This window comes from Oryzias latipes, chromosome 19 (genome assembly GCF_053564925.1).
Source record: "Oryzias latipes strain Hd-rR chromosome 19, Olatipes_Hd-rR_3.1".
In the NCBI taxonomy this organism is placed as follows: domain Eukaryota; kingdom Metazoa; phylum Chordata; class Actinopteri; order Beloniformes; family Adrianichthyidae; genus Oryzias; species Oryzias latipes.
The window spans coordinates 2,855,469-2,882,750 of NC_136255.1; the positions used below are offsets into that span (position 1 = coordinate 2,855,469).

Here is a 27,282-nt window from a genome sequence, read left to right on the forward strand (position 1 = left end):
TGATTCATGAGTTTTTTATTGATGCAGAAAATGTGTTCTTGGATTACAACAAGGGTTTTATTTTAATGAATATTCGAATAAAAGATTATTTTTTTGGTCAACCTCACTACAAATAGCCAACCATTTTCCCATACATTGAATTGAAAGTGCTGGGCGGGGTTTATGCCGCCCCCTGCTGTTGGCTGCTGGGTACTGCCGGTTTCAGCCGCGCGAGTGCCCTCAGTGTCACGTGCGAGTGTGTCACGTGATTATTAGCCTAACGGAAGAGCACCTTAGCAGTTCTGTCTTCTCATAGAGCAGCAGGGAGATTTGCGTGGATTGGAAGTGTTTTGACTTTGCTGGGAAGTATGTTTCTCCTTCGTTGTACAGTTTTGTTTATCCTACAAAAATTAAAAATAACAGTAAAGAAGAACAAAAATGTCTTTGAGGTTTACAGCTAGCTTGTTAAGCTAAATTGATTTAGTGATTTGGATTATTAGGCTAACTGCAGCTAGCTCGTTTTTGATAAGTGCTTTTAAACGTTTTAAATGTTTAAATTTCCTAAATGCTGCTCAGAATTTTCTCAGATAACCCCTTGTTTTTTGTTTGTTTGTTTGTTTAGGTCATCAGAAGAGGATGCATCTGTGAGCTTTCTGTTGTTTTCAGACGACCTGCACGATCTTCTATCGGCTTTGAGGTAGAATGACCTTAAAACGCATTTATCTATTATTAAAACGCATTTCATGGCGTTTAAAATGATAGATAGGAAAACAGGAATGAATATGTTGTAAATTCTGACGGTCTGCTAATTACAAAAATTAGAAGTAGAGACATCAAAGTTGAATAGTGATAGAAAATAAGAGATGTTTGAGGTCATTTTTAATGTCAGGCACAATTTTGATGCACAGCAATTTCAACGCTTATTTTTTAAAGATTTATGATGCATAGATGGGCTGATGTATTATTTAGGTTCATGTGAGTTAGTGCAGTGAGGAAACCTGATCAATAGGGATGTGCAGCTGCCCAGGGAATCCATGAGAGGAGTGTTCTGCATGATCCCGTCAAACGCGGTTCCGTTTTGTCTGCGCTCCACAGATGAGGGCCTTGTGTGTGGTTCTGGTGGGGCTCAGTGCTGCCCTGCTCTGTCCTGATGGAGCCGTGTGTGCAGACGGACACAAATGCTTCCTGAACAGCCATGGAGGATTCACATGTCCGCTCCCCCATGTGAGGAAAACAAATGCCTCTTTGCTTTCAAATGTCTAAAATGAAGATTGTTTCACGAGTAATTTTAATGTTTACTCTGCAAGCCTGTGGAGAAAGTGTCATGATATGGGCACAGCGGTGTTCTATTCCCTTAAAAAGAATAAGTCATCTGCGTCAGTGGATGAAATCGTAGTATCTGTAGATTTTCTGCCCTTGAGGTGCAATGCCTATGTGCTCTTGGTAAACATGGTTACTGGAAATCCACAGAAAGCAGATTTTTTTTCTATCCACAATCCACTTCCTGTTTTTTTTTTTCTGTCTGTGGAGTTGCTGGAAGTGAGTTTATTTGATTGTAGTAACGGCTGACTTTGACAGAGCCTTGAATCAGCAGGATGTGGAGCAATGCTTCTTTTCTTTAGAAACAAAGTGTGGCTAAAGCAGAAACCACAGAGTGTTACCTAAGAGTCTCAAGAAATCCAGGTGAGATGGGCACAAAGCTGCATGAAGCTGGGTTTAAAAGTTGGTTCATCTTCACTTAGAAAATGTCACGTTAGTTCATCAAACTGAGTTGTCTTTCAAGATGTTTTCAGAGTATTATTATTATTATTTTTTAATATTGTAGTTTCAGGTATGGATTGATGCTAATTTAATATTTTCGAAGAGAAGAAATCTCTGTGGGCCATGAATTTTGCAGATGCCTTAGTGGTCTGTAGTGAGAGCTGGAAGCAGCTGGAGGTTTACTCTGAAAGGGAGAGGAATGAAGGTTGGAGCTACCAGGAAAGAGGCCTAGAGGAAGACCAAAGAGAAGGCTTATGGATGCAGAGGAGGAGGACATGAGGTTGGTTGGTGTGAGCGAGGAGGATGCAGAGAAGGTTGGATGGAGGCAGATGATGCAGCTGAATGACAAAGCGGGGTTACGTTCTAGAAATAATCTGCCACACGTACAATCCATGAGGTAGGATTCAAGGCTTTACAGCCCCTCAGTGCACACTTTCCACTCTCTCCTCAGACAGACAGACAGACGGGAACATTTTCACACTTTTCTCTCTTGTTTAAACTCTCAAAGTTCCAACATTTGTAGAAAAATAAGTCCAGTTTTATAGAATCAAAACAAACATCTAATCGCCAGCCAAGATTTCTGTAAACTTGGAGACACGGACAGAAGAGATTGATCAGATAAGGATGCAGAACACGGTGCACTGTTTAAAAAAAACAACAAACATGTAAAACTGCACTGAAAAATCTGCAAAACAGTGAGGCCATGAAAGGTGAGCCATGATTCAGTGAGGAAACCATGTTAACAGTGCTTTTGGGTGGTAGTACCCAGGAGGAGAGAGGACGTCCTTCTCCTAAACTAGGAGGAAGGCCCTCCTTCTAGAGCAGGGGTGGGGTAAATCACGGCCCGCGGGCTGGATCCGGCCCGCCTCCATGTGTGGTCCGGCCCGCTGAACAATATCTGTAGGATGTGCGACGCCAGAGTTGACTGACGCGCCAAGCGGGCTGTAGTTTCCCTATACGACAAAGAAAATGAGTCTTTCACTCCGATCAACTTTGCATTACTTTGTTTCTTTTATTATTTACACTACTGTACGGATTGGACTACTCTTTTGCTTCATTTCCCGCACAAGCGGTCAAAAACAGTTTCTCCGTCTGGCTCATGCACACCTGTGTGTGGTCAGGTCATCGACCAATTTATAATTGACAGCAGAATATGAAAAACAGCGACACCCACAGGACATGTTTCTCAATAGGGCTCCTACAATATCTGAGACCCATGTTTTATTTTTGTTTTTTTTCTGGCCACACGATCAAGACGTGAAATTTTATTCCCCCCTCCTGCAGTCTGTGCTCCAACCTGAAACCCTCTAAAGCAGGGGTTTAACCTTTTTGGCCGAGAGAGCCATAAACGCCACATATTTTGAAATATAATTTCGAAAGAGCCATACATTAATGTAGTGTCTCTTTCCCACACTGAGGCACTGAAACTTAGCCTCTGTTAAGGTTCTTTATTCTGGTTACTGCAGACCGCAACAAACGCCGTACAATTAATTCAGCAACTCCTTAGTCTCTCCCGCTGAGACGAGAGCGCTTCTCCCTACTTTATATTCCCCTGCTCCCAGCCCTCCCATTTCCCTTATTTGGCCCATAGCTGAACCCCATTGGTCCAAATTACTGAGCGACAGAACTGAGAGCCAATCAGATCTCTGCTTGATCGATGCGTTCAATGAACTCCAGAACTTATGACGCGGCCCAACAGCCAAGTTGAACTCAGTCCGCAACAATATGTTTAAAACTAAATATACAAATGAATGTGAGCATTTGATGTAATTTCAGCATTTTTAAAGTACAATAAGTCTGTGGATTCTTTTTAATAACATTGTTATGCTGTTGCTAATAAATGATGAGTATTTCTCGTGGTAGTTTTGCTGATGGTCTAGTTTGGTTGATACGTGGTGAGATTCTGCTTCATGCAGGCGTTGAGACTTCAAACGTGATCGTAGGTCTGAATGTTCTTTAGATGTGAGACAGACATGGAACCAAACACACACTCACACGCTGCAGTGAGTGACGGGCAGCGGGTTTACGTTTTTACCATCCCATCACCTGCTGCCCCCCCCCCCCCCCGGCTTTCTTCCTCACACATCCCGTCCCCGAAACTGCGCGCTCTTCCTCAGAGACGGGAGCGCGCAGTTTGAGGCACGGCAATTCACAGGTTTCCGGTTGGTACAAACTCTGTGAAATAATAGATGATAGTAAACTGATAGTTTTCTCTCCAAGCACCACTACTACTGCGCGCCTCTGGCATCGCATCGCGCCCGAGAAGGACTGGTCTAATGAAAAAAAAAGTATAATTAAGGATTTGTCTGCGACCATCAAAAGAGCCATATATGGCTCGCGAGCCATAGCTTCCCGACCCCTGCTCTAAAGTCTCTGTCAACCAGAACAGAAGCCTTCCCAGTCCATCTTTCCCGGTTTAGCTCATTATTTCTGAGCGATTATGCTGCTTTTCTTAAACAGTGCACCCTGTTCTGTGTCCTGATTGGCTGGAGACCCTGTCAATCAATCTCCTCAGTCCGTGCCGTGTCTCCTGAACAGAAACGTGGAGCTCTTTAGATCTACAGAAGTTTGTGATCGATGATCAGATCTTTGTTTTCAATCAAAGATCCTGGACCTAATTTCTGTGAAAGTTTGAGAATTTAAACAAGAGAAAAGGTGAAAATGTTCATGTATGTATGAGAAAAGTGTATTTAAGCAGTGAGGAGATTTACTGCCATTAAAAAACGTCTGTAATAATCAGACTCTGTGGATTTTACAGAACACGGTTATTTTTTGAGTGCAACTCCTGCAATAAATGAGGGAACTCTGTTCTGGTGAAAAGGTAACACAGATATATGATTAGCTGCAGCAGAAGACATAGAAATGTGCTTTTTCATTATTACTGGATGAGAAACAGACGTGAAGGACACAGATGATCAGTTTTAGTGCAAACTGTTTGACGAGTGAGGAGCTGCAGCCTCAAAGTCTTTATTAGGATTATGATGGCAGAGGATCCACTATTTATTTATAATTATTTTTATTTATCAGTATATTTTTTCTGAATTTTTGTCTTTGAAAATCATAGTGTTATTTAGTCATTGTTTTATTTCATAAATATTTGTTTATTTTATTGAAAGGATCATGAATGAATGAAACTTTATTCATGTAGCACTATTCTGTTTTAGAATATAATTTTCAATCCAAATGTTTTCATCTACATTCCATGTTATATCATTCTCACACAGCTGCTCGTGGTCCAGCCCTGTTCTAGAGGGTTGACGTCTGTCAGTCAGGACCGTTGAACGTGAAACAAACGTCTGGGTTCAGCACACAGGAGCATGCTCTCCATTGTGGCATACCACAATGAATGTTGAGCGAGAACCGTTTGTATGTCTTCTGTAGGAAAAGGCCAAGTGGATGAAGTTCAGTAAAGCTCACGTCAACTCCTCCAGTGTCAGGCTTCATTCACAGCTGAGAACAGGCTTTGCAATGAAAGAAAACAGAATACGTGGGCAAATAGAGCGACCCATGGGACCCTTAGACATTTAGAGGGCGGAGTCTTTCATTTTCCTCAAACCGTACCAGGATGCACTGTGTGGCTACGGTGAAGCCTGGAACAGACTCTGCTGCATTTGAAAGCAAGCAGGTTCCCGAAGAGACACAGACGAGCCTGTTTAGAGAATCCAGAAACGGAAGAATAGTTTTAAGAAACGCTTTTCACTTAGTTGTTGTTGACTTTTCTGCTACAGTCGAGCAACTGATCGTTCACCTGGCCTCAACGTTTAGACGTGCAAACGTCAATGTTCTCCCCTGACTTTGTTCAACTTTATGAAGGTGTAGAAGTGGAGCCGCTGTCGCTGTGTGGACCAACTCAAAACTCAGTTACACACCGCTGTGTTTTGGATGAAGGTCAGGGGCAGAGTGAGGGTCTCCCACACAAAAAACGCTGGAAGGTTTAGTGCTTTAGCTCCAAACACATCAGTGTGGATCAGGACTGTGAAGACCCCTTCATCCAGGATGGATCCACAGCAGACAGGGTTCTCAAAAAGTCATCTGGACTCCGTGTCAGAGCGGATTTCTCTGCTATAACTTTGGTTCATACCAACCGTCAAACATCTCAAAGGACTGTTGCTCCCTCTGTTTATTCCAGTTTTGTGAAGGAACTCTGAGGAACATCCTGAAGCGAGCACGTTGTTCTGAGAATGAGATGATAACGCCACCACACAAAGCGGGTGTTTGTACAACGCTGGTCACTGGGAGACCCAGTGTGTTTCCCCGGGCAACCATTCATGTGACCCCGGCCATTCTTTAGCGCCAACACTTACATCCCTTATCGGCACATAAACATTCAGTCTGGTTGGTTTTTCTTTGGTTTTCTGTGTTGTGAAGAGTGTTTTTTAACTGTTCATTCCACCGTTAATGAAGAATATTTCTGTTTTTTTTAAACCAGGTTTTCTGAGCACTTCAAAGAAACATGAAAGTGGACATTTTTGATTGTTTCACAGCATCTGAACAAGGCTCCTGTTTGGTCACCTGTGCTATTTGAAATGCTCACATGCATTCTTGCACCAAGATGATGAAGAGTGGATTAGATAACAGACTTTATGTAAGATGCCTTTCCCACTGGAGAACTGATCAGGTCAAACTGTCACTGAAACTTTCATTTTGACACGAGTGGGAATGCTTTTGTTGTGGACAGTGAACAGGCATGTTTGAGTCTTGTAAGATAAATGACCCTGCAGAAAACGTTTTGACGTCCTTCAGAAGGCGTAAAAAGAAACCTCTGAAATAGGCCTGCACAATATACCGCAAATTTATCGTTATCGCAATATCCAGCTCTGCAATATGCATATCGCAAAAGACGGCGAATATCGCAATAAATAGCAAACCCAAAATGTGTTAAAACAATCTTCTAGCAGCTTGAAGCATTTAACACATCAAATAAATCCCTTTATGCTTTGACCAATCAGATGCACTCCTTCCCATTGTTGACCAATCAGATGGAGGCCTATTATGTTAACCCCTGGTCCTGAAGAGCCTCAACCCTGCCTGTTTTCCAGCTCTCCTTAACCAGCTTGCTGTTGATTGGCCGACTCAAGTGATTTCACATCCTGATTGACTGAACACACCTGATTTTGGTTATCATTATCGAGCAGTCTAGGGAGAATTGGAAAACAGACAGGGTTGAGGCTCTTGAGGACCAGGGTTAGCCACCCTGACGTTTGTCCCCCATGTCGATGAGGGTCATTTGGAGTATAATTTTTAAACTGTTGCGATGAAATGGGAATGATGTTTTTGTTTATTTTTCTATTTGTTTATTTACCGCAAATTTATCGTTATCGCAATATTGATCACTAATATCGCATATCGTGCAGCCCTACTCTGAAAGACACAAACCCACATGGTGGTCAGTTTTTGGATGCTCCATAGCAGATGCTCTGTCGTTCAGATGATATGCAGACGTTACAGGTCTTCTTCTTCTGCTCTGCCGTCATGTGTGGCTCCAGACGAGGGTGGGGGCAGTAATCTGTCCGGATCAGGAGTCCGAGTGTCCGGACGAAACCACGTGCTGCCAGCTTCCCGATGGCTCCTGGGGCTGCTGTCCTTTCCCCAAGGTGAGGAGCGGTCGCAGACCCACGTTCTGTTGTCTGAGGGTTGAACTGCTTTGATGACATCACTGTCTTATCAAAAGCCAGGCTGCAAAGAATTCATACTCAAGGGTATCTGAAGATCTCAGGATGTTGAGACTTGTTTCTGGTTTAAAAAAAACAACTGTCTTTTAAGATTTAAATCTCAGAGAAAGTATGTGTTCTGTAAATGGAGCACAAACGACAAAATCTGGTAAAGTGTGATGAAGGAGGATGAAAACGGCAGATCTTTAAAGTGTATAAAGCAGATTTAAAGTCTACCAAAAAGAGAGCAAACATGAAAGACCATCTGCTGAGAACAGGATGAGCTGTCATGACCACTGGCTGGAAAGTTGTCCAACAGCGATCCGGGAATGTCTGGATATTCTCAGAGAACAAAGTCTGACCTCCAACCTCCTGTTTTCAAAGCTTCTGGCTTCAGAGAAAAACGTTCCTTTAACGTGTGAGCGTCACGGTACGACGGCGGTTTATAAAATCCTCCACCGTCCTCACCTTTAAGAAGCCAAGGAATGCATTTTGTCAGCAGAAACCCAAGTTTGGGTCAGAACCACGAGTTCATTTGAATGTCTTTAATGCCCGAAGAGGACGGACGAATGCAATTTTTCATTGCATGACGAAGCAAAAAGTCCACTGTCACTTAGGCACAGACTGTAATCATGATTAGTAAGTGGCAGCCATATTAAATGATCTCATTTCTCTTCACACGAGGAAGCTCTCCTCCTCCTCCTCCTCCTCCTCCTCGGCTGTCTTTCCAGGAGGAGCAGAACTGCTCTTGGCCTGAGCGATGGTCCTGGTTGTCACAAGTGATTTGCTTCTCTGCAGGCGGTGTGCTGTGAGGACCAGCGCCACTGTTGTCCTGAAGGAACGACTTGTGACTTGGTGCACTCCAAGTGTGCGTCTCCGTCTCTGCAGGCTTTCCCCATGCTGCAGAAGGTGCCTGCTCAAAGGGTGGGGACTCTACCAGGTGGGGGGCCTTCAAACAAGCTAAGCATCTGTACAGCTGTTTCCATGTCAGGCATTCAATTCACAGCTCAACGTCTGTCCAGAAATGACAGACAAGTGTGGGAGGAGTCAAACGCCTTTACCCTGACCCCGCCACATAGGGTGATGTCTGTGTAAACCTCTTTACAAAGTACGGACGACCCGGGTGATGTTTAGAGATCAGGTTTATCTATTGTGAAAAGTTCTACTAGAGCAGTGTTTTTCAACCGGTGTGCCGTGGGAGATGGTCCTCATTAACTGATCTAAAAACATTTCCCATCTCCAGGATATCAGCTCTGTGTTCATCCAAACAGGCCCTGATAAAACACTGAGAAGTTAGGAATGTGAAAGATCATAAAATACTTTTTTCTTTGTGTTTATTTGATTCTATTAAAGACATTTTGATAAGAATCACGGTACCGAGATTTAGCTGCAGTATTAACTGTTTTCGGAATAGTCCTGCCCCTTTAACTGTCTCCACCAATCATTCTTGGAGGCTCGATCACATGTCATCAGTCTGAACAATCAGAAGTGGTTAAAGTCTTCACTTCTTTGTTCTGATTTTGCTCATAAAGTCTCACAGTTCTAATAAAAATACCAGCTAAAGCTAGTTTCCCCTTCTTCTTTTTTTTTTTTTTTGGATGCTGGTGTGCCGCGGTATTTTTGTCAAGGTTAAAGTGTGCCGTGGCTCTATAAAGGTTGGAAAACACTGAAGCATCGGTAATCATTCCTCCATGTCTGGATTCATGACATCATTCAGAGACTCTCACGGTACGGAGAGCTTCTCTCCTCCTGCGGGAGCTGCGTCTGAATGACGGACGCTTTCAGCGTTACTTCCGTCTCTCTCTGACACAGTTGGATGACTTGCTGTCCCGCATTAGTCCAGAGGAAAAAAAACACATCGTTCATATTGGAGGATCTTTTTAAAGCGGAGTCCCTTATTGGTTGACGCAACAAAGTTCAAATTTTTGCTGCACCGATGCGCCACATCCGACGCTGAAATTGTGCCTCAAGATCTCTAATCGCGTCTGCTCATTGACTTAACATTGAAACTGGACGCCTGTGCGAATCCCGTTGGGTGTGAACGCAGCTTAACAGTTCAAATCCCAAAATGTGTGATGAAGACGACATCTATACTCACGGAAGCACGTGACGCAGACGCCCCACTTGAATGAATCCTGATTGATGGACATGTGGTCTTCAGTTTGTTTCATCGTCTCTGATCGGTTTCTTTCTGTGTTCTTGAGTATTTGCAGCCGCTGCCTCAGTGGTGTGTCCTGGTGGCAAAAGCAGCTGCCCCAACTCATTTACCTGCTGCCTGCTGACCAGTGGAGACTTCGGCTGCTGCCCCTACCCACAGGTACGCACACAGGTGTCAGTGTTGGTTATTCTACATGGGACAAAAGGTTTTCCGCTGCTCTTCAGGCCGGATTTAAACCACACTATACCCTGTCTCCAAATCCCTCTCTCCCAACAGCATGTTTTTCTTTCATATTTCTGTTCACTTCAACACATTTGCCCGGATATTGACTCTAACTGAAACGATGGAGGAACACTCCGCTCCTCACTGAGGTGACTGACAGTGATGCTGGAGGACAAATGTAAAGACAAATTAGGATTAAAATTGCATTTTGGATTATTCCTTTATTCAAACTGTGGCATATCAGGAGCAGACGAAAACCTCCTGTTGGAAAGCTTGTAGTTATGATAAAACTACAGTCAGCGGGACCACAAGCGTCCGGCTCCACTCCATTCTGATCATCCACTGTCAGACCAACAGATCCACGAACGTCTCTGTTTTCCGGGTCTGAGCTGGAATCTGGATCTTTTGTTGCACCGCTAATGTTAGGCTGGGGTTGTGAGGGGCTGTAAGCTAAACGATGGGAAATGAGCAATGGCTTACTCTGCACCGACGATCCCGCCCACACCTCATCTAATGAAACTGTCCTAGAAAACAACGCAGGTTTTTGTCTAAAAACTGCATCATCATAATGAAAAAACCCACTGGGAACGCTTTGAAAGCAGATCAATAGATGATGGAGTGGGTCCTTAAAGCAAGTGTGAAATGTTTCAGTGAGACAAACGCACACGTTTGTGGTTTTACTGAATCCTTCCTAAAACAAAGGAATGCTGGGATGTCACTGGAGGCTTACTTCTGTGCCAACAGTCCCGCACAGAACCTAGAGAAGGATTTCTGATGGGCTCCTGCTTTCTGCGCTGCAGAAAATGGGTCTAAAAAATAGATGCAACGATTTTACAACAGATCCAAAACAGTTGGAGTGGGACTTTAATGGACCTGAAACATTTCAGATACATTTTTTTAATTAAAGTTTTTTAAACTCCTGTAGCTGAGCAGGTAAATTCAGCTTATGGGAAAAATCAACGTTAAATCCTTTTTCTCCTAGTCTTTCATAACAGAATGTGTCGAGCATTGAATCAGAGAAGGTTGAAGTTGCTCCCGCGACACGGTCCTGGATGAGCGGAAGAAGAAAAAATGCTACAGTTAAAAACCCTTTAACACCATTTCCATCAGAGATTCTACAGCGTTGTCTTCTGAGTACAGCTGAGCATCAGAGATGTTTCACCACAAGCTTATTTTCCCAACATTATTCAGCAGTTATTGGACAGACCACACCATCAAAATGATGGACGACAAAACAGATCTTTCCTCTGCACTGCCCCTCTGTGGGAAGAACGAGGATGAACACAAAGTGCAGTTGCACAGACAGTAATCGAGCGCATGTGCTGGTTTTCCTTCTTCACATGATTGGAAACGTCGAGCCGAACCCTCCTAGACTTTTCTTGTTTGAAGGGATTTCTGTCTACAGGAAGGATAGTCGCAGCTTTTGTTACTTTTCGGCAAAGTTCCTTTCTCTCCATTCAAAACATATTTTGTATTCATAAATATTTGATAGTTTTTATTCAGATTTACTCCATGGTCCTGGTGAATTCTTGATTCTGATTGACTGATGGGCGTTCATAATGCACGCCTAAAAAAGTAGATCCGGTCACCTAGCTTAAGTGTTTTGTATCCCTGCGCTGCTTCTTTAAAACAAACTTTAGCTTCATCATCTGGACAAAAACAAGCGGTAAGAGGTGAACTTTCTCTCTGAACTGATGCTTTATTTAACCCATCGTGACCATCAGCATGTATATCACTTTATATCGCCGGACCTTGACTGCAGCGGTGGTTACCGTGACAATGCGCCGCACCACGTAACAAATAGTCCACTTTTTGTGAAAAAAGTGACCCAAACCAGAAAAATAACAAGAATGAAGGACTAAAAAATGGTTGAATATTTCTGTGACCACGGTATAAGCGGGTTAATGGCCTTAGAAGTGTTCATTATCAGAAATGAACACACTTGGCTTCCTAATTTCTGATAATGCACACTTGGAAGGCCATCAACCCTTGAGTTTCATGCAGAGGCATGTCTTCTTCTAGATTTTTCTCTGTCAGTCGGGAAACAGAGATTAGACGGCATCTGTCAGTGTGAGCTGGATAATCCTGGTAGAAACACACCTTTCTAGGGTGTATCGGATTAGCCTCACCAGGGGGGACTGAGCTGAAGAAGCAGACTGAACCCTGTGAGCTACACTTGTGAAGGGTGACTCATGTAACGTGGGGGGAGGATCTTCGTGCGATGCTGTGGGTCCACACAGACGATGCTCCAGGGGTTTTCTAAAAGCATCAACAGAAGTTTGTTGATGAGCAGAGGAAGCTGCTCTCTGGCTCTGCTTTGTTTCCTCATGAACATGCTCCTCTCTCTCTCTCTCTCCTCCTGACATGGGGGACCCCATGCAGGCCACATGCTGCAGCGATCATCTGCACTGTTGCCCTGGCAACACCACATGTGACCTGGAGCGTGGAGTCTGCAAGTCTGGGGAGGCGCGCGTGGAGCCAATAAGAGCGGTCTCCGCTTCACCTGAAGACGGTAAGCGGCGGTTCCTGCTGAAGAAAAGATCCTTCACCAGACTGCATCTCCTGATCCCTCTGCTCCGTCTCCCCGTCAGTTTTGTGTCCGGACCAAAGGTCTATGTGTCCAGACGGGACCACCTGCTGTCAGCTGAACAACGGCACCTTTGGCTGCTGTCCTCTGCCCAACGTGAGTTACCTACACCCCTGCTCCCACATCTCAAAGTGCTCCTCAGGACAAGGGAGACCCTCTGATGCCTGCCTTTTGCCAGCTCAGTGGCCTTGTGGTAGAGCGTCCACCCTGTGGCTGGAGGGTCGTGAGTTCAAAAACAGGCAGAGTCATACCAAAGACTCTAAAAATGGGACACTCAGCATTATGGGGGGTTGAATTACCAAATGGTTCCCGAGCACGGCGGTGTCTGCAGCTCCCTCTCCCCCAGGGGAGGGGTCAAATGCGAAGAACAAATGTCACACACCTGGGTGTGTGAGAGATAATAGGACTTTTTGACACTTATGCTGTCGTTTTCCCACTTTGATCTGTTGTAAAAGTGTTCCTGGTGGTCCTTTAATGGGTTGAATGCTGTAAATCCTTCAACCATTGTTTTCCTGTTTCTCTTTCTTTATTCTAGGATCTTCCTCCATTTTTTGCCGCTTAACTCTTCCTACAATTATTCAGCTATTTCAACTATTCAAATGTTCAGCTCTTTCAGCTTTTTCCAGCTGTGACTTTTGGTCCTTCAGATCCTTGAACCTTTCCAGATTTTCCAGGATTTCCAGGGTTTTTGCCTCCATCGAAATACATGGAGAATCCTTGGTGCAGAGGCTCGCTGGTTCAATTCCCAGCTCTGGCATTTTTCCCAAAAATATATTTTTTGTTATTGTGCTGTTTTCACTTTATTTATGGTCAACTTTGATAATTTCTTTAATTATTTATTTATTTTGTTGTTTTTTTGTGCCAATTTTTACCCTTTAAGGTTTATTTTCTTTCAGCAATACAGCATCAACCCTGTATTTTCTTCTGGAAATGCAGTTCCTTTTTGGTCTTATCATAAAAAATCCATCCCAATTTAAATAAAGAAAAACTCAGAAACACAGTTTTCATCTTAAATTCTTTTATTTATGTCCTCCATCATCAGAGAAATGCTACAAGAAAATGCTCTAATAACCCGACTTTGTCTGAAAGACTGTCTTCATGAATCTAAAACTGCTTTGGAGACTATTTCTCTGCCTGTTTCCAGGCTGTGTGTTGTTCGGATCACATGCACTGCTGCCCTGAAGGCACCACGTGTGACCTGGCCCACAGTACCTGTGTCTCAGCTGCAGGGGGCACTGCTGAGGCTGTGATGGTGCCAGTTTCAGGGACGCCACCTAAAACACACCCAGTCAGAGGTCAGTGAGTCCGGATGTAGACCTTGTAGAAGTTTTCAGTCCAAATTCGATTTTAATCTTTTTCTCTCTCTCTGCTTTTACTTTCTTTGAGAAAAATTCCAAATGATGGAATATATTTAACAAAAACGATTCTATTTTAACATCTACTTTGGAAATTGTCTCTAACACAAAGTTCAACTGAAACCAAGCGGTAAAAATGTTTGCAGAACAAAGCAGCAGATGTTTGATGAGCCACCGCTAGCTTGAGCATCTCATGCAAAGAAACACTAGAACGCGCTCGGAAGAGCATTTTTGGGAGCAGCAGCACGGAACGGCTCGTTAGCTTAACATTTAGCATCATCGCATCAGTGTGGAACCACACCGCCGTCTCCAAATCAACACTATTATTCAAAGTTCTGTTTCTGCTGGGAGTAAAGCAGCTTCATCCTCCAGATCTGTCTGGATCCCCATCAAATCCTCTCACGTTCTGCCGCTTCAACAGCTTACACTGTAGCTACACGGAGCAAATTAGCTGAAGTTATAGGGGTGGGGGGCGCTTCTCATGGGGGGGCACATGGGCTTGTATTTTTTCTTCTTAGCCTCGCGGAAGAAGAAACTCCTCTTTGCTCGCTGCTGTTATCACAGCTTTGCAACAGACTGACTTTACCCTGAATAACGGAAGAGAGCAGAGAAAATAAAACCCCAATCTTCCCAAAAATAAATCGTCTAAAACAACAAATTCGAATGAATCGATGAATCGCCCAGCCCTATGTAGAAGTAACCTGGATTTCATCAGTGTGGATCCAGAATCTAGTCTGATGATCAGAAGTTGTTGTAGTTTTGTCTGTACTTGTGCGGCTGGATGGCAGTAAAACGTATAAAAAACCCTCAATATCTTTGTCAAAAAGACTTGAACAATCCCAGATGTAGGAGGGGAAAGTTCATAGCAACAGAGGAAAGCAGGAGAACCTGGAGAGATGAATGCAAGGGAAAGAAAAGCCACCAACATACCTCAGGATTAAAGCTGGTTAAACATTTTTAAGACCAACTTACCCCTAAATTAATGAATGTTGTTTAGGATTTAAACATTCTTCACTGGGATGATTTAACTTAAAAAAAAACTGGAAACATGCAGATTATCTTCCTGGTCTGTAGACAAATATCAAAGGTGTTGGAATGTAATCAGTGGAGTCTAAAGTCACGTTTGCAGACGTGCTAACATGTGATGTTTGTCCTGCAGGTCTGGCCGTTCCCTGCAACGCCTCTGTGGCCTGTGCTGACGGCAGCACCTGCTGCAGAGCTTCCAGGGGACAATGGGGCTGCTGTCCTTTACCGGAGGTACGGAGACGCCGACACCGCCTCCTCTGCTTCGCACTGAGCAGTAAAAACCCCCACCTACTTCCTTTGATGGTGACGCTAAGATGCTGCACAGCAGCTAAAATGGAGCTCAAACTCCTACAAGTTCTGAACTTTAAAAAAGCCTTCACATTGCCTCTGCTGGCTGTCTTTTCATTGGCTTACTGTTGAAAGGTAAGACCCACCTGCTCAGTGCAGAAACACCAATAGGCAGAGGGAAGTGTGAAAACAGAGCTATGAATCTTATTTGTTTTTTAACTTGTCCTGTCCAACAGCTGGGCAGACAGATGAGAGCTGAAGGCCTCTTTTGTTAGACATATTTTACTTTAACAAAAGGGGTTATGAATCTTCTGACAAACCAGGGGTATGCCTGAATAAACCCCTTTTGCTATGAATCTTTCTGCAGATTCTGGTGAGAAGTTCTGCCAAACATCACTCTAAACACATTTGGGTTTACTTTTGCTCAAAAAGTCAGTGAAGAACCATCTCAGAATGAAGTGCACGTCTCTCCATAGTATATCCTCTGATTTACTGCAACTGATTTGTATTATTTATGAGCCTGTCCTATTGTAGAACTAACTTAAAACAGATGAACGTGGCAGCCTGGAGAACAAGCCTGAGCGGCTCACCGTTCACCATCATGTGGTCGCTGAGACACCCCAGCAGGCGGCTGTGCTGCCCCCGCGTGGATCATTGGGGTCTACAGTTTTCTAGCATCAGGTTCAGGTTGAGATCCTTCTAGCACGTCAGCATTAGGAAGGACGGCGGCTTGTCCTTTCAGGGTTAGACATTTTCAGCCGTGAACGCCGTTCTCCTGTGGAAGGTGCCTGTTTTTGGCTGTTTGCTGTCAGATGTGTGTTGCTGCTTCCACACAGGCTGTGTGTTGTGAGGACCATCTGCACTGCTGTCCTCATGGAACCGTCTGCAACCTGGTTGCCTCCACCTGTGACGATCCGTCAGGCTCCGCCCTGACGCCTCTGCTCTCCAACACGCCCGGCTTCCCTTACCGAAGCGAGAACGGCAGGTGTGACGAGTCTGCGTCCTGTCCCGGGGAGGCCACCTGCTGCCGGACCCGGGCTGGAGGCTGGGCCTGCTGTCCTCTGCCACAGGTACTCCAGCCTGCGGACGCTTCTGAAAGAGGCGTTCACGAGCTCACCCGTGTGGGATGTGTTCACCTTCCAGGCCGTGTGCTGCGACGATCACATCCACTGCTGTCCAAATGCCACCATTTGCAACCTGGAGGCGGAAACCTGTGACGACCCTTCAGGCCTCTCCCCCCCGCTCCCCTGGCTGACCAAACGTCCCCGTCTGACGGCAGGGATGGAGGAGGAAAAATGCGGCAAAGACGCCGTGTGCCCAGGACGGACGACGTGCTGCAAGAACAGCTCTGGACAGTGGGCCTGCTGTCCTCTACCTCAGGTCAGAGATGTACAGTAGTTCAGTGGAGGGGAAGGTAAAGAAGACGCTGTCCTCAGTACCAACCTGTTTGCTGAAGCTAGGGGGTCTGGAGGCTCCACAGCCCCAGGCCGCTCCTCCATACCCACATTGTGACTCTTTGGCTTTAAAGAAAAATGCCAACCATTTCAATAAATGATGGCTTTGTAGCTTTGGCTCAGTTGTTTTAGTAAATTAGGTCATGACGGTATATTTTTAAGATGTCAGATAACTGAGACCAATTATGGTTAGAGTGGTTTATAGCTGGATCAAGCGTAAAGCACATAAAGAAATATTGGATTCTGCACCAATGTCGTCATGTTTCAACCAAAGATCCACCAAAAGTCATAATGATGGAAAACATCATGTTTCTTGCATATTAAAGAGCCTTAATGATGCTTTTCTTAAGCCTTTCAGAGTAAACTATATCCACATTTATGATAATATCTGAGCTTTGGCACACTAAAGAACTATTTCTTTTATGAAATATGAGCTATTTTCATAGCCCTTTTTCTCACCTGGAAGTGAGTCGACTCGATCTCTGAGGCCCCGCCTTTTTGTCCTTGTGGGTGCCGCCCATTTCATTACATCATCCTAGAGTCAATTAATATTTTATAAGTATATTAAAATAATTTTATTTAAAGAGTGTAGTGGTTCTTTTTCTGTCTAACCTGACACGGTCAGACAGGATCTCAGGTCATCAATTGCACCTCCCTGAAAACCATTTCCTGTTCCATGTGAATCCTGTTCCTCCAGGCTGTGTGCTGCTCAGATCTGGACCACTGCTGTCCCAAAGGCTACAAGTGCAACGCATTTGACCGAACTTGTGAAAGACCCGGCGGTCCAAGTCTGCCGTGGCGGCAGAAGCTCCCGGCTCTGCAGCAGCGGTCCGGTCAAACTGGGCCTGTTGAAAACAAGTGCGACGCTCAGACCAGCTGCCCCAAAGACACAACCTGCTGCTTCATGGAGCAGACGCTCAAATGGGGGTGCTGCCCGCTGCCACAGGTCAGTGCTCAGGTCAGATCAGTCCCGGATGTTCAGGATAGGCTCTGAAGAAATGGTTTGTCTCCCAGGCCGTGTGCTGTGGAGATGGAAACCACTGTTGTCCCCGCGGACACTCCTGCCAACCCCACCGCTCCTCCTGCTCAAGAGGTTCCCATGTGGTCCCCTGGTTCACCAAAGTCGGCGCTTTGACTGAGCCGAGCGGCGTGACCGACGTCAAATGTGACAACAAGAGCAGCTGTGCTTCAGGGACCACCTGCTGCCCGCTGCAGACGGGAGGCTGGGGCTGCTGCCCACTGGTCAAGGTCTGAACACCAACCATGCATCCACCAAGAGCTCCTCTGAAACCAGAGCCTCGTTTCCACTCTGCGGTCCGGTCCGGTCCGGTCCGGTATGTTGAGGTTTTCCACTATAAAATAAACTCATTAAGCCGGACTGAACCGCACCATTTTAGGGCCCGTGTTGCTTGTAGGTCCATAGAATAATGGAATGGACCGGTTAGGGCGGAGCTACTGTTGAAACCCATTGATTTTATAGGTCATTATGTCTAAAGAAAGTATTTCCTCTTCGCCCACAATCCTCCTAACGACATAGAATGCTTTGTATCTACGAAGAACCAAAACGAGCTGTTTGTTGTCAGCTTCACCCCACATGTGCCACGACGGTCCATTCTGAACCGGACCGGACTAGACCGGACCGCTCAGTGGAAACGAGGCTCAGCACTCGCTGAATCGAAGCTCCAAGAGCGAAGCAATGAAGCCCGTTTTAATCAAAGGAACGCAGCAGGTTTGCATTGAGAGCTAGATTCCAGAAACGCAAGCACTCTGCTTTGGATGTGAAGGCAGAGAAAAGGGCAAAATATCTGCAAAAACACAGCGTTTGCAGATGATTGATAAATGTTGCAGTCGGTGTTCAGGTAAGGAGGGGACTCAGGTGTTGAGGTAGAACAGTCCAGACCTGAAACAGGAGATTCTGTCCTCGGTCCAGAAAGGAACAGGATTCAGCTGCTCAGGCGTCTAGATGCTGCTCGCATGTTTTGCTGATCAAACACTGAATTCAAGAAAGGTTTCCTTCTTTTTAAGGGTTTATTAGCAAACACATGAAACAGACACGCCGTTAAATGACTAACTAAAAGGTGTGAACAGACAAAAAGATGGTGTCCTTAAAGAAGTTTGTCCTGTTGGGCGTTAGGCGGTTTGCTGTGCCGACCACGAGCACTGCTGTCCTCAGAGCTACACCTGCAACATGCAGACAGGAACCTGCGAGAAGAAGGCCGGCCAAGGCCTCCCTCTGAGCCGGGTGGTGCCGGCCCAGCCCCAGGACACCCAGGATGTACCATGTGACGGGACGGGGGAGTTTAAGTGCCCCAAGCAAAATACCTGCTGTCGGATCTCAGCCACGGCGTGGGGCTGCTGCCCCTCACCTGGGGTAGGTTCAGTAGACGAGGGGCTTTCCAGACGTTTGGAAATGCAAACCTCAAATGCAATGTTGATCTAAAGACTTAATTTTTGCCTCTCATGTACTTGAATCTCGGTTTGTATATGTTGGTATTTTTTATAAATCGCTAAAACAAGAGGAGGTGGAAGAAACCCAGCTGGTCAGTAACTGGATTCAGTTTCATCAAACCTCTACACGCTCCATCACATGATCAAATCCCGCTCATTACTTATTGATCTGCGTTAGATTCCACTGATTAATGCATGAAGTTGGTCTTTTTGTTTAACAGGATTCCTGATGGCTTTAGGGAGCTTCCACTAGCTGCGTTTTCAAATTCCAGAATTGTCCAAAAAAACACAATTTTACAAATACATTGTTTCCATTTAATCAAATTAATGTGAGTAAACACAAACCGACGAACGCGATAAATCATTCAAAAACATGCGACGGATGTGACCAATACTTTGATTGACAGCCGATACATTCACATTCTGCCACGGCGCTAGCGCTCATCATCATCTATCAAAGGAGACGCTTCTTCAGGCCGTGGAGCGGCGAGCTCCTTGCACGTGGGAGGGGCTACGGATGAAGCCATTTGGGGAAATGGTGGTTGTTGGTTCTACAGAGGAGCTGTAGAGCCAACAGTTCCACAGACAATGGAAAGACGGCTAGTAACGCCGTCCAAAACACGAATATGGTCTGTTATTTCTGCATGTGGAAGCGAGACGTGCTGCAGGCTAGCAGAGCGGGTCTCTGCTGAGAAGATCTGGATGAGATCTTTAGGATGTGAGGAGGATCTGTAGACCAGTGTTTTTCAACCTTTTTTGAGCCACGGCACAATTTAACCTTGACAAAAATCCCGCGGCACACCACCATCCAAAAAAAAAAAAAAAAAAGCAGGAATTCATGGTCTGTATTGATCGACAGCCCCCCCCCGCAATCTCACGTGGAAAAAAAAAAAAGCAGGAAGATGTGGCTGTTTTTTTCTAAGAGACGAAATAAAAGTTAAATTAGAAAAATTTAGAAACTGTTTGTTTGTTGTGGTTTCAAGACGTTTCAAAAGGACAACTCATTGTGCGCTGGGACACTGTCCCTTTAAACCAGGGGTCGGGAACCTATGGCTCGCGAGCCATATATGGCTCTTTTGATGGTTGCATGTGGCTCCCAGACAAATCTTTAATTATACTTTTTTTTATCATTAGTCCAGTTCTTCTCGGACGCGATGCCATGCCAGAGGCGCGCAGTAGTAGCGGTGCTTGGAGAGAAATTTCTGCGCCAGCACTTTCAGTTTACTATTATCTATTATTTCACAGAGTTTGTACCAGCCTGAAACCTGTGAATTGCCGTACCTAAAACTGCGCGCTCCCGTCTCTGAGAAAGAGCGCGCAGTTGCGGAGACGGGATGTGGGAGTAAGAAAGCAGAGGGTGGGGGTTATGGGGACAGGCAGTAAGGTGAATCGCGCAGGGATTGTAAAAACGTAAAACCCGCTGGCCGTCACTCACTGCAGCGTGTGAGTGTGTGTTTGGCTCTGCGTCTGCATGTGATCAGTCTGTCTCACATCTACAGAATATTCATACTAACCAACGATCACGTTTAAAGTTTCAACGCCTGAACAAATTTGGCTTTGGAAAATCATTTATTAACTGGATTAAAATACTATATGCCTCTCCTAATGCTCGTATCAGAACAAATGATCAAACATCTCCAAGCTTTAATTTACAAAGAGGAACCAGACAAGGCTGTCCACTATCTCCGTCTTTATTTGCACTATTTATTGAACCTCTAGCTGCTGCTATTAGGCAAAGTCGAGACATTGAAGGCATTCAAACCAAAAATTTAGAACACAAAATAAGTCTTTATGCAGATGATGTTTTACTATTTACTCCTAATTCACAATCTTCCATCTGCCAAATCATCTCCCTAATTAATAGATTTTCCTCAGTTTCAGAATACTCCATAAACTGGTCTAAAAGCACAATTTTACCAATTAATTGCAATTATCTAAATCCGTCATCTATTAAAATACAAACAGGCAACATAAAGTACTTAGGTATAAATATCTCCTCTAGGCTTTCTGATCTACTCAAGCTAAACCACACCCAACTACTTAAAACAACCGAGGCTGATCTCACTAGATGGAAAACTCTACCCATTTCTCTAATCGGGAGAGTTGCAGCCATAAAAATGATGATTCTCCCAAAAATTAACTACCTATTTTCAATGATTCCTTCCAAACCTCCAACTACTTGGTTCAAATCATTAGACTCATTCATTTCCCAATACCTCTGGGAAGGTAAACCCCCACGGATTAGTTTAAAAACTATTAAAAAACCTAAAGATAGAGGAGGACTAGGCCTTCCAGACTTCCAGGACTACTACTCCGCGAACAGATTGTGTTATGTACAAAAATGGCTGAATCCTGGTGTGCTAGATGAATCCTGGCTAGACATAGAACAAAATCTCTGTGATAACCTAGATATTTCTAATTTACCTTTCTTCAGTTCTAAAATTAAACAACACAAATGCTTCAGAAGTTTAAACATCAGCTCATCCTTAACAGCCTGGTGGGATTTTCTTAAAAAAAACAACCTCACATTATTTCCATGTAAACTTACCCCCATTTGGAATAACCCTGACATTTTGATTAACAAAAACATGATTCATTTTGCTTCATGGAAGAACAAAGGAATCGAGCAGTTCCAGCATATAATTCAGAATAGAAAATTTATGTCCCTCTCAACGTTATCCTCAACCTATGGAATTAATATAAACAAATTTCTAGAATATCAGCAGCTTAAATCAGCTATAAGCACTAAATACTGCCTGACCCAAATAGACCTAGACCCTCCCCTTACAGTAACACATTTCATGGACCTTAAAAATCCCAAACTCACCTCCAAAATTTATAAGATGTTATCAGACATAGATGAAACCATTTACTTACCCATGACAAAATGGGAGTCTGAGCTATCATTGAATTCTAGTGATCAATTTTGGCTACAGATCTGTTTGAATGCCTTTAATATGACCAAAAGCCCTAATCTGCAACTTATTCAATACAAGATTCTCCACAGAACTCACTACACCGGACAGAGGTTATTTAAAATGGGTCTCAATCAGTCTGCTACATGCACACAGTGCATAGGTAACAACATAGACGACTATTTGCATGCCCTGTGGGTCTGTCCACCTGTCCAATCATTCTGGCGTAAGGTTTGTGAGGATTTATCAATCTGGTTTAATCATAAGATTCCTGCTTGCCCCAAATTCTGCTTATTAGGTGACCTGAATAACATCAACATGGAATCTAACAAGGCTTATATGGTTCTCACCGCTGTATGTATAGCAAAGAAAACTATCCTCCTAAACTGGAAATCTAAAAATAATCTTAGCATCAACCACTACAGAAACCTCATGTCAGAGCATATTAGTTCAGAGATAATGTCCTCCACAAAAAACCTGTCGGCTTCAGACTCTCCCTGGCTCCAGCTGGTTAGTCACATCACCTAGTGGGGGTGGGATGGTGATAGGTTGAGCCGGGTCCTGGCTGGTTGGGTGGGCCGGGGTGGGTTTGGGGGGGTGGGCTCTGCCGGGCCTGTCGTTCTCCCGGTTCGGGGCTCTGGTTGCCTGGGTGGGGTGGTGGTGGGGGCGCACACTCTGCCGGCAACTTGGCAGGGGTTCCTGGGCGGGTGCCTGCTGGGCGCAGGGTAGGCAGTGCGGCTGACCGGGAACGGCGGCCGGGTGCCGTGCTGGGTGGCTGGTCGCCGTGGCGGGGGCTGGGGGGGGGGCTTGGGGCTCTGGGGCCTGGGGTCGTCTGCCCGTGGCCGGTGTTTCGCCCGTGGCCGGTAGTTGGCGCGTGGCCTGGCCCCCCGGGGGTCGGCGCCGCAGTCACAGCAGGGGTTAATGGGTTCACTTGGGTGGGTTTATTTCATTATTATTATTATTATTATTATTATATTAATTATTTTATTATTATTATTATTATTATTAGTATTATTATTATTATTATTATTATTATTATTATTATTACTTATTTATTTTTTTGGGGGGGGGGCCTGGGGGGGCAGTGTGCTAGTCCTTAGGGGGGCCAGGGTATGAATGGTGGGGCTGGACCCCCTGCCCCCCCCGTTCTGGCACCGGGACCCTTCCTTGCTGGCTGTCTCTCGGCGCCGCGAGGCTCTGGCCTCCGACTGCGGCTGGCTTGGCGTTTCTGGCTGCCCGGCCGCTCTGGGAGGGGGGGCGCCTACCGCGGCCGGCTGGGGGGCCGGTCGCTCGGGGGAGCCTTCTCCCCCGGTTGTGCCCATCCGCCCGCTCCTCCCCGCTCTCACCCAAACAAATATTGCACACAGGCACATAGGGCCCCGGGATCTGGATGGGAGGGGTATGCTGGCGGGGCTCACTGGGGATGCCCCTCTCTGGGTTCTCGTTGGCACCCGCCCTCCTCCCCGCTTTTTACTTGCATATTAGACACTCTGATTCATCTAGGGCCTTGTGGAGAGGGTCTGGTGGAGGGGGGCACGGTGAAACATCCGTGCTCACCTTTCGCTGGCCCCCCCACAATTTTAACTTCCTCTGTAGACACACACACTGCATGCTAGCAGCACACACACAGCAAATACACACCACTCACAGAGGGACTCCGGAGTGGGGGGCTTTGCGGCTTGGCAGCGGTGGATCCCCCCACACTGGTGACCTCCTATTTTACCTGCAGCACACACACAGCACTCCCACACCTCCATACATGGGTGGGGTCGGGGGGGGGGCGGCCGGTCTTCACCCGCCTGGTCCTCTCAGGGCGGCCGGGCTTAAGGGTGTCCTGTCGGCTGCGGGAGGGGTCGGGCATGCGGCGCTGGGGGTCGGCCGGCTGGGGGGGGGTTGCTGCTTGGCGGCGGGGGTAGGGAGGGTAACCAGATGATTGTGAGTATGTGTGTGTGAGTGCATGGGTAGGACCGACCTGGGGGCTGGCTCGCTGGGACCCTCTGGGGCTTTCCCTCCCCATCACAGAGAGGGGAGGGCACTGAGAGGGTTGGGGAGGGGGGGTCAGATATTATGGCGGGGGGGGGTGGTAGTGCGTAGGGTTTTAGGGGGGTGGCTGTGGCTGTGGGTGCGTGGCGATCCCTGGGTTGCTAAGGTCGCGGGCCTGGGCTGGCTTGCGGGGACGGGGCGCCGGTCGGGTGGTGGCCGGCTCTTGGGTTCCGGGGGCCCTGGCTTCGTCCCTGGCCTTTGTCTCGGTGTCCGGCGCCCGGTGGCCCCCATGGCTGCCGCCTGGTACGGCTAAGCGCTCCTGTCTTGTGGCCTGGGGGCCGGACACTGGGTTCGCTTGTGCCTCTGGGCATTGGGGGGGGCCCTGTAGGGGGGCCCTCTCTGTGCCTGGCTGGTGGGGTGGGCGGTCCCCTCCTCCTCCCCTCCCGGGCTGCCTGGGTCCGGATGCTGGGGGGGCTTCTGGCCTGGGGGGCTCTCCTCCCCTCTCCTGGTCTGGCTGGTCTGGCTGGGTAGGATCTGGCTCCCTTTATGAACACACGGTTCACGTCGGCAGCATGCATGTATCTCCACCCCCACGTGCACGTGCACACTCCACACTGCTCCCTGTCTGCTTCATCCCTCCTCCTTACCTACAGTGTATTGATGGACAGTTTTTTTTTCTCGCTCATCTTAGTGTCAGATTTTCACCTTTGATGTAACATTCGTCTTTCCAGCAGATCTGGTATAATTGTTACAGCTTAAATTAATAACTTAGTCAAATCAGTGCTTGTATCCCCCACCTTTTCACCTTTCTTCCTTTTACTCTCTTCCACCCTCCCCTCACATTCTTCCCCTCTCCCTCCCCACACACACTAAATGTAACAAATAAATAAAAAATAATACGACAAAAAAAAAAAAAAAAAAAAAAAAAAAAAAAAAAAAAGTTTCAACGCCTGCATGAAGCAGAAACTCACCACAGATCAACCGGACTAAACCATCAGCAAAACTACTACGAGAAATACTCATCATTTATTAGCAACAGCATAACGATGCTTTTAAAAAGAATCCACAAACTTATTGTACTCTAAAAGTGTTGAAATTACATCAAATGCACACATTCACTTGAATGTTTAGTTTTAAACATATTGTCGCAGACTGAGTTGGATGACTGTCGGTCCGCGTTAAAAGTTCTGGAGTTCATTGAACGCATCATGCAGCGATCTGATTGGCCCTCAGTTCTGTCGCTCAGCCTGTTGTTAGGTAGTTTGGACCAATGGGGTTCAGCTATGGGCCAAATAAGGGAAATGGGAGGGCTGGAGCAGGAGCAGGGGAATATAAAGTTGGGAGAAGCGCTCTCGTCTCAGCGGGAGAGATTCAGGAGTTGCTGAATTAATTATACGGCGTTTGTTGCGGTCTACAATAACCAGAATAAAGAACCTTAAAAGAAGTTTGGGCCCGTGCCTCAGTGTGGGAAAGTACATTATTGTATGGCTCTTTCGAAATTACTTTTAAAAATATGTGGCGTTTATGGCTCTCTCGGCCAAAAAGGTTCCCGACCCCTGCTTTAAACCAATGCATCATGGGAGATGTAGTGTGAAAACTGCCGAAAAAGGGCAGAAAGACTCGCGTCTCTGAGCTTCATGGTTTTGTTCACTTGTTCCACGGTCTGACACCGGACTCTGTGGAAAGCTACACCGCTAAAGACGAGCTTTAGCTGGTATTTTTGTTAGAACTGAGCGACTTTATCAGCAGAATTAAGAACAAGGAAGTGAAGACTTTAAGCACTTCTGATTGGTCAGACTGATGACATGTGATTAAGCCTTCAAGAATGATCGGTGGAGACAGTTAAAGGGGCGGGACTTTTCCTGACAGTTATAGCTGCAGCTAAATCGCGTACTGTCATTCTTATTAAAATGTCTTTAATAGAATTAAATAAACACAAACAAAAAGTAATTTTAAGATCTTTTATATTCCTAACTACTCAGTGTTTTATCAGGGCCTGTTTGGATGAACAAAGAGCTGATTTCCTGGAGATGGTAATTGCTTTTAGATCAGTGAATGAGGGCAATTTCCCACGGCACACTAGTGTGCCGTGGCACACTGGTTGAAAAACACTGCTGTAGATGAACGACAAAACCTTTGGTTCTACCCGTATCTCAGTGTTTTCCCTGGGTTTGTTCTTGCAGGCTGTGTGCTGCATGGACTCCAAACACTGCTGCCCAGCTGGATACTCGTGTGACCTGAAGGCGGGAGGCTGCACTCTGGGGCCCCGGCTCAGCTGGGACTCCTTGATTGGGGGCAGGAGGACAGACTTTGTCCCTCAGGGACTCTAACCGTCACTTTTCCATCCTCCTGTACTTGTGAAGGGACGTCCTCCCTGAAGTCTGTCCTCAGAGAGGCAGTCATGATGGCAGACACTGAACGTTTTTAGTTTCATTTGAACTCTCCTCAGGAGCCCACGCGTGTTCTTAGCATGATTTTATAGCTACTTTTCGTCCTAGAGATGTTTGTGTGGTTTAGGGGCCGTCCCGGTCTGATTGACAGGTTGGAGGTCCACATCTGGAACCCTCCTCCATCATTTCTGTGAGGTCAGAGGCCAACATGAATGTACTCTGATGCCTGATGGGAGCCACACTCCCCCTGTGTGGCTTCAGGCCGCCATTGCTCCTCTGAACAGACTCTAAAGACATTTGGACTTCCCCTTGTTTCATGTAGACAATGAATACATTTCAGAAAGTGCGGAAGCATTTGAAGAGCTTCTCGTCTCATTTCTAATCTGCGTCTCTGGGATCTGTTTGTGTTTTTGGAGGATTTTTTATTTTATTTTATGTTTTAGAAAGAGGACAGCTGTGTAGTCCACTTCTCTTTTCTTCCCCTTTTAACGTCTTTTTGCTGAACGCAGAGGAAGACCGACCGAATCCAGACAACGTGTGCCTTCTTCAGGTTGACGGGTTCTTTGCATCCAAAGTGTTGCTTTTTTCTTATGTTACATTCTCCGTTTCTTAAGGTAATAAAAACAAATGAGGTCATTTAGCAGACCCCTTGACAACAGCATTTTTGTCTGTTTTGTCCTAAGTTGTCAGATGATTGGTGAAAACAGAGAAAAGCTTTTATAGTCTGTGACTTTTTGTCCCCTTGATGTTTGAAAAAGGCTTAAATAAAACCTTTGAAAAAGTTCTTTGGTCTGTTCTTAACAGCAGCTGACCTCCACACCACCTCCTCTCCTCCCTCCTGGATCCTCACATCACATCACAAATCCATTCTTGGATTACAAATGAGTTTTTTTCCCCCCTTAAAAATCAAACTGGAAATAGAAAATGTTCCCTGTAAAAAAACCAAACATTTAAGTATAGAGTTTTCATGAAATCTTTGAATAAAACAAATGGATGTAATGTAAAACCAAAGAACTAAAACTACAGCAGAGACGGAGGGGGGAGGATGAGGGACACGTGACATTT

At 45.7% G+C, this 27,282-nt stretch overlaps 1 protein-coding gene across 3 annotated transcripts; it reads left to right on the forward strand.

Moving 5' to 3' along the window:
• Positions 1–133: 133 nt before the first annotated feature.
• grnb (granulin b) lies at positions 134–27,001 on the forward strand. 3 transcript variants are annotated; one of them, XM_011488532.3, is made up of 16 exons: positions 134–345; positions 602–676; positions 1,075–1,203; positions 7,227–7,334; positions 8,190–8,331; positions 9,596–9,708; positions 12,154–12,283; positions 12,363–12,454; positions 13,503–13,653; positions 14,873–14,970; positions 15,864–16,097; positions 16,171–16,407; positions 17,179–17,427; positions 17,496–17,729; positions 18,616–18,852; positions 26,011–27,001. In XM_011488532.3, exons 3-16 carry the CDS (start codon positions 1,075–1,077, stop codon positions 26,155–26,157), a joined length of 2,301 nt encoding a protein of 766 aa, XP_011486834.1. In that variant the 5' UTR covers positions 134–345; positions 602–676; the 3' UTR covers positions 26,158–27,001. The 3 variants fall into 3 exon arrangements, with proteins under 3 accessions (XP_011486834.1, XP_011486836.1, XP_078793712.1); XM_011488534.3 differs by lacking the exon at positions 18,616–18,852; XM_078937586.1 differs by lacking the exons at positions 12,154–12,283; positions 12,363–12,454 and having other exon boundaries at positions 138–345.
• The last annotated feature ends 281 nt before the right edge of the window (positions 27,002–27,282 follow it).

Coding starts and splice junctions, on each gene's coding strand:
- grnb (XM_011488532.3), top strand. CDS start 1,075: ATGAGGGCCTTGTGTGTGGTTCTGGTGGGGCTCAGTGCTGCCCTGCTC. Junction 9,709..12,153: donor GCTGCTGCCCCTACCCACAG/GTACGCACACAG, acceptor GACCCCATGCAG/GCCACATGCTGCAGCGATCA. Junction 12,455..13,502: donor GCTGCTGTCCTCTGCCCAAC/GTGAGTTACCTA, acceptor GCCTGTTTCCAG/GCTGTGTGTTGTTCGGATCA.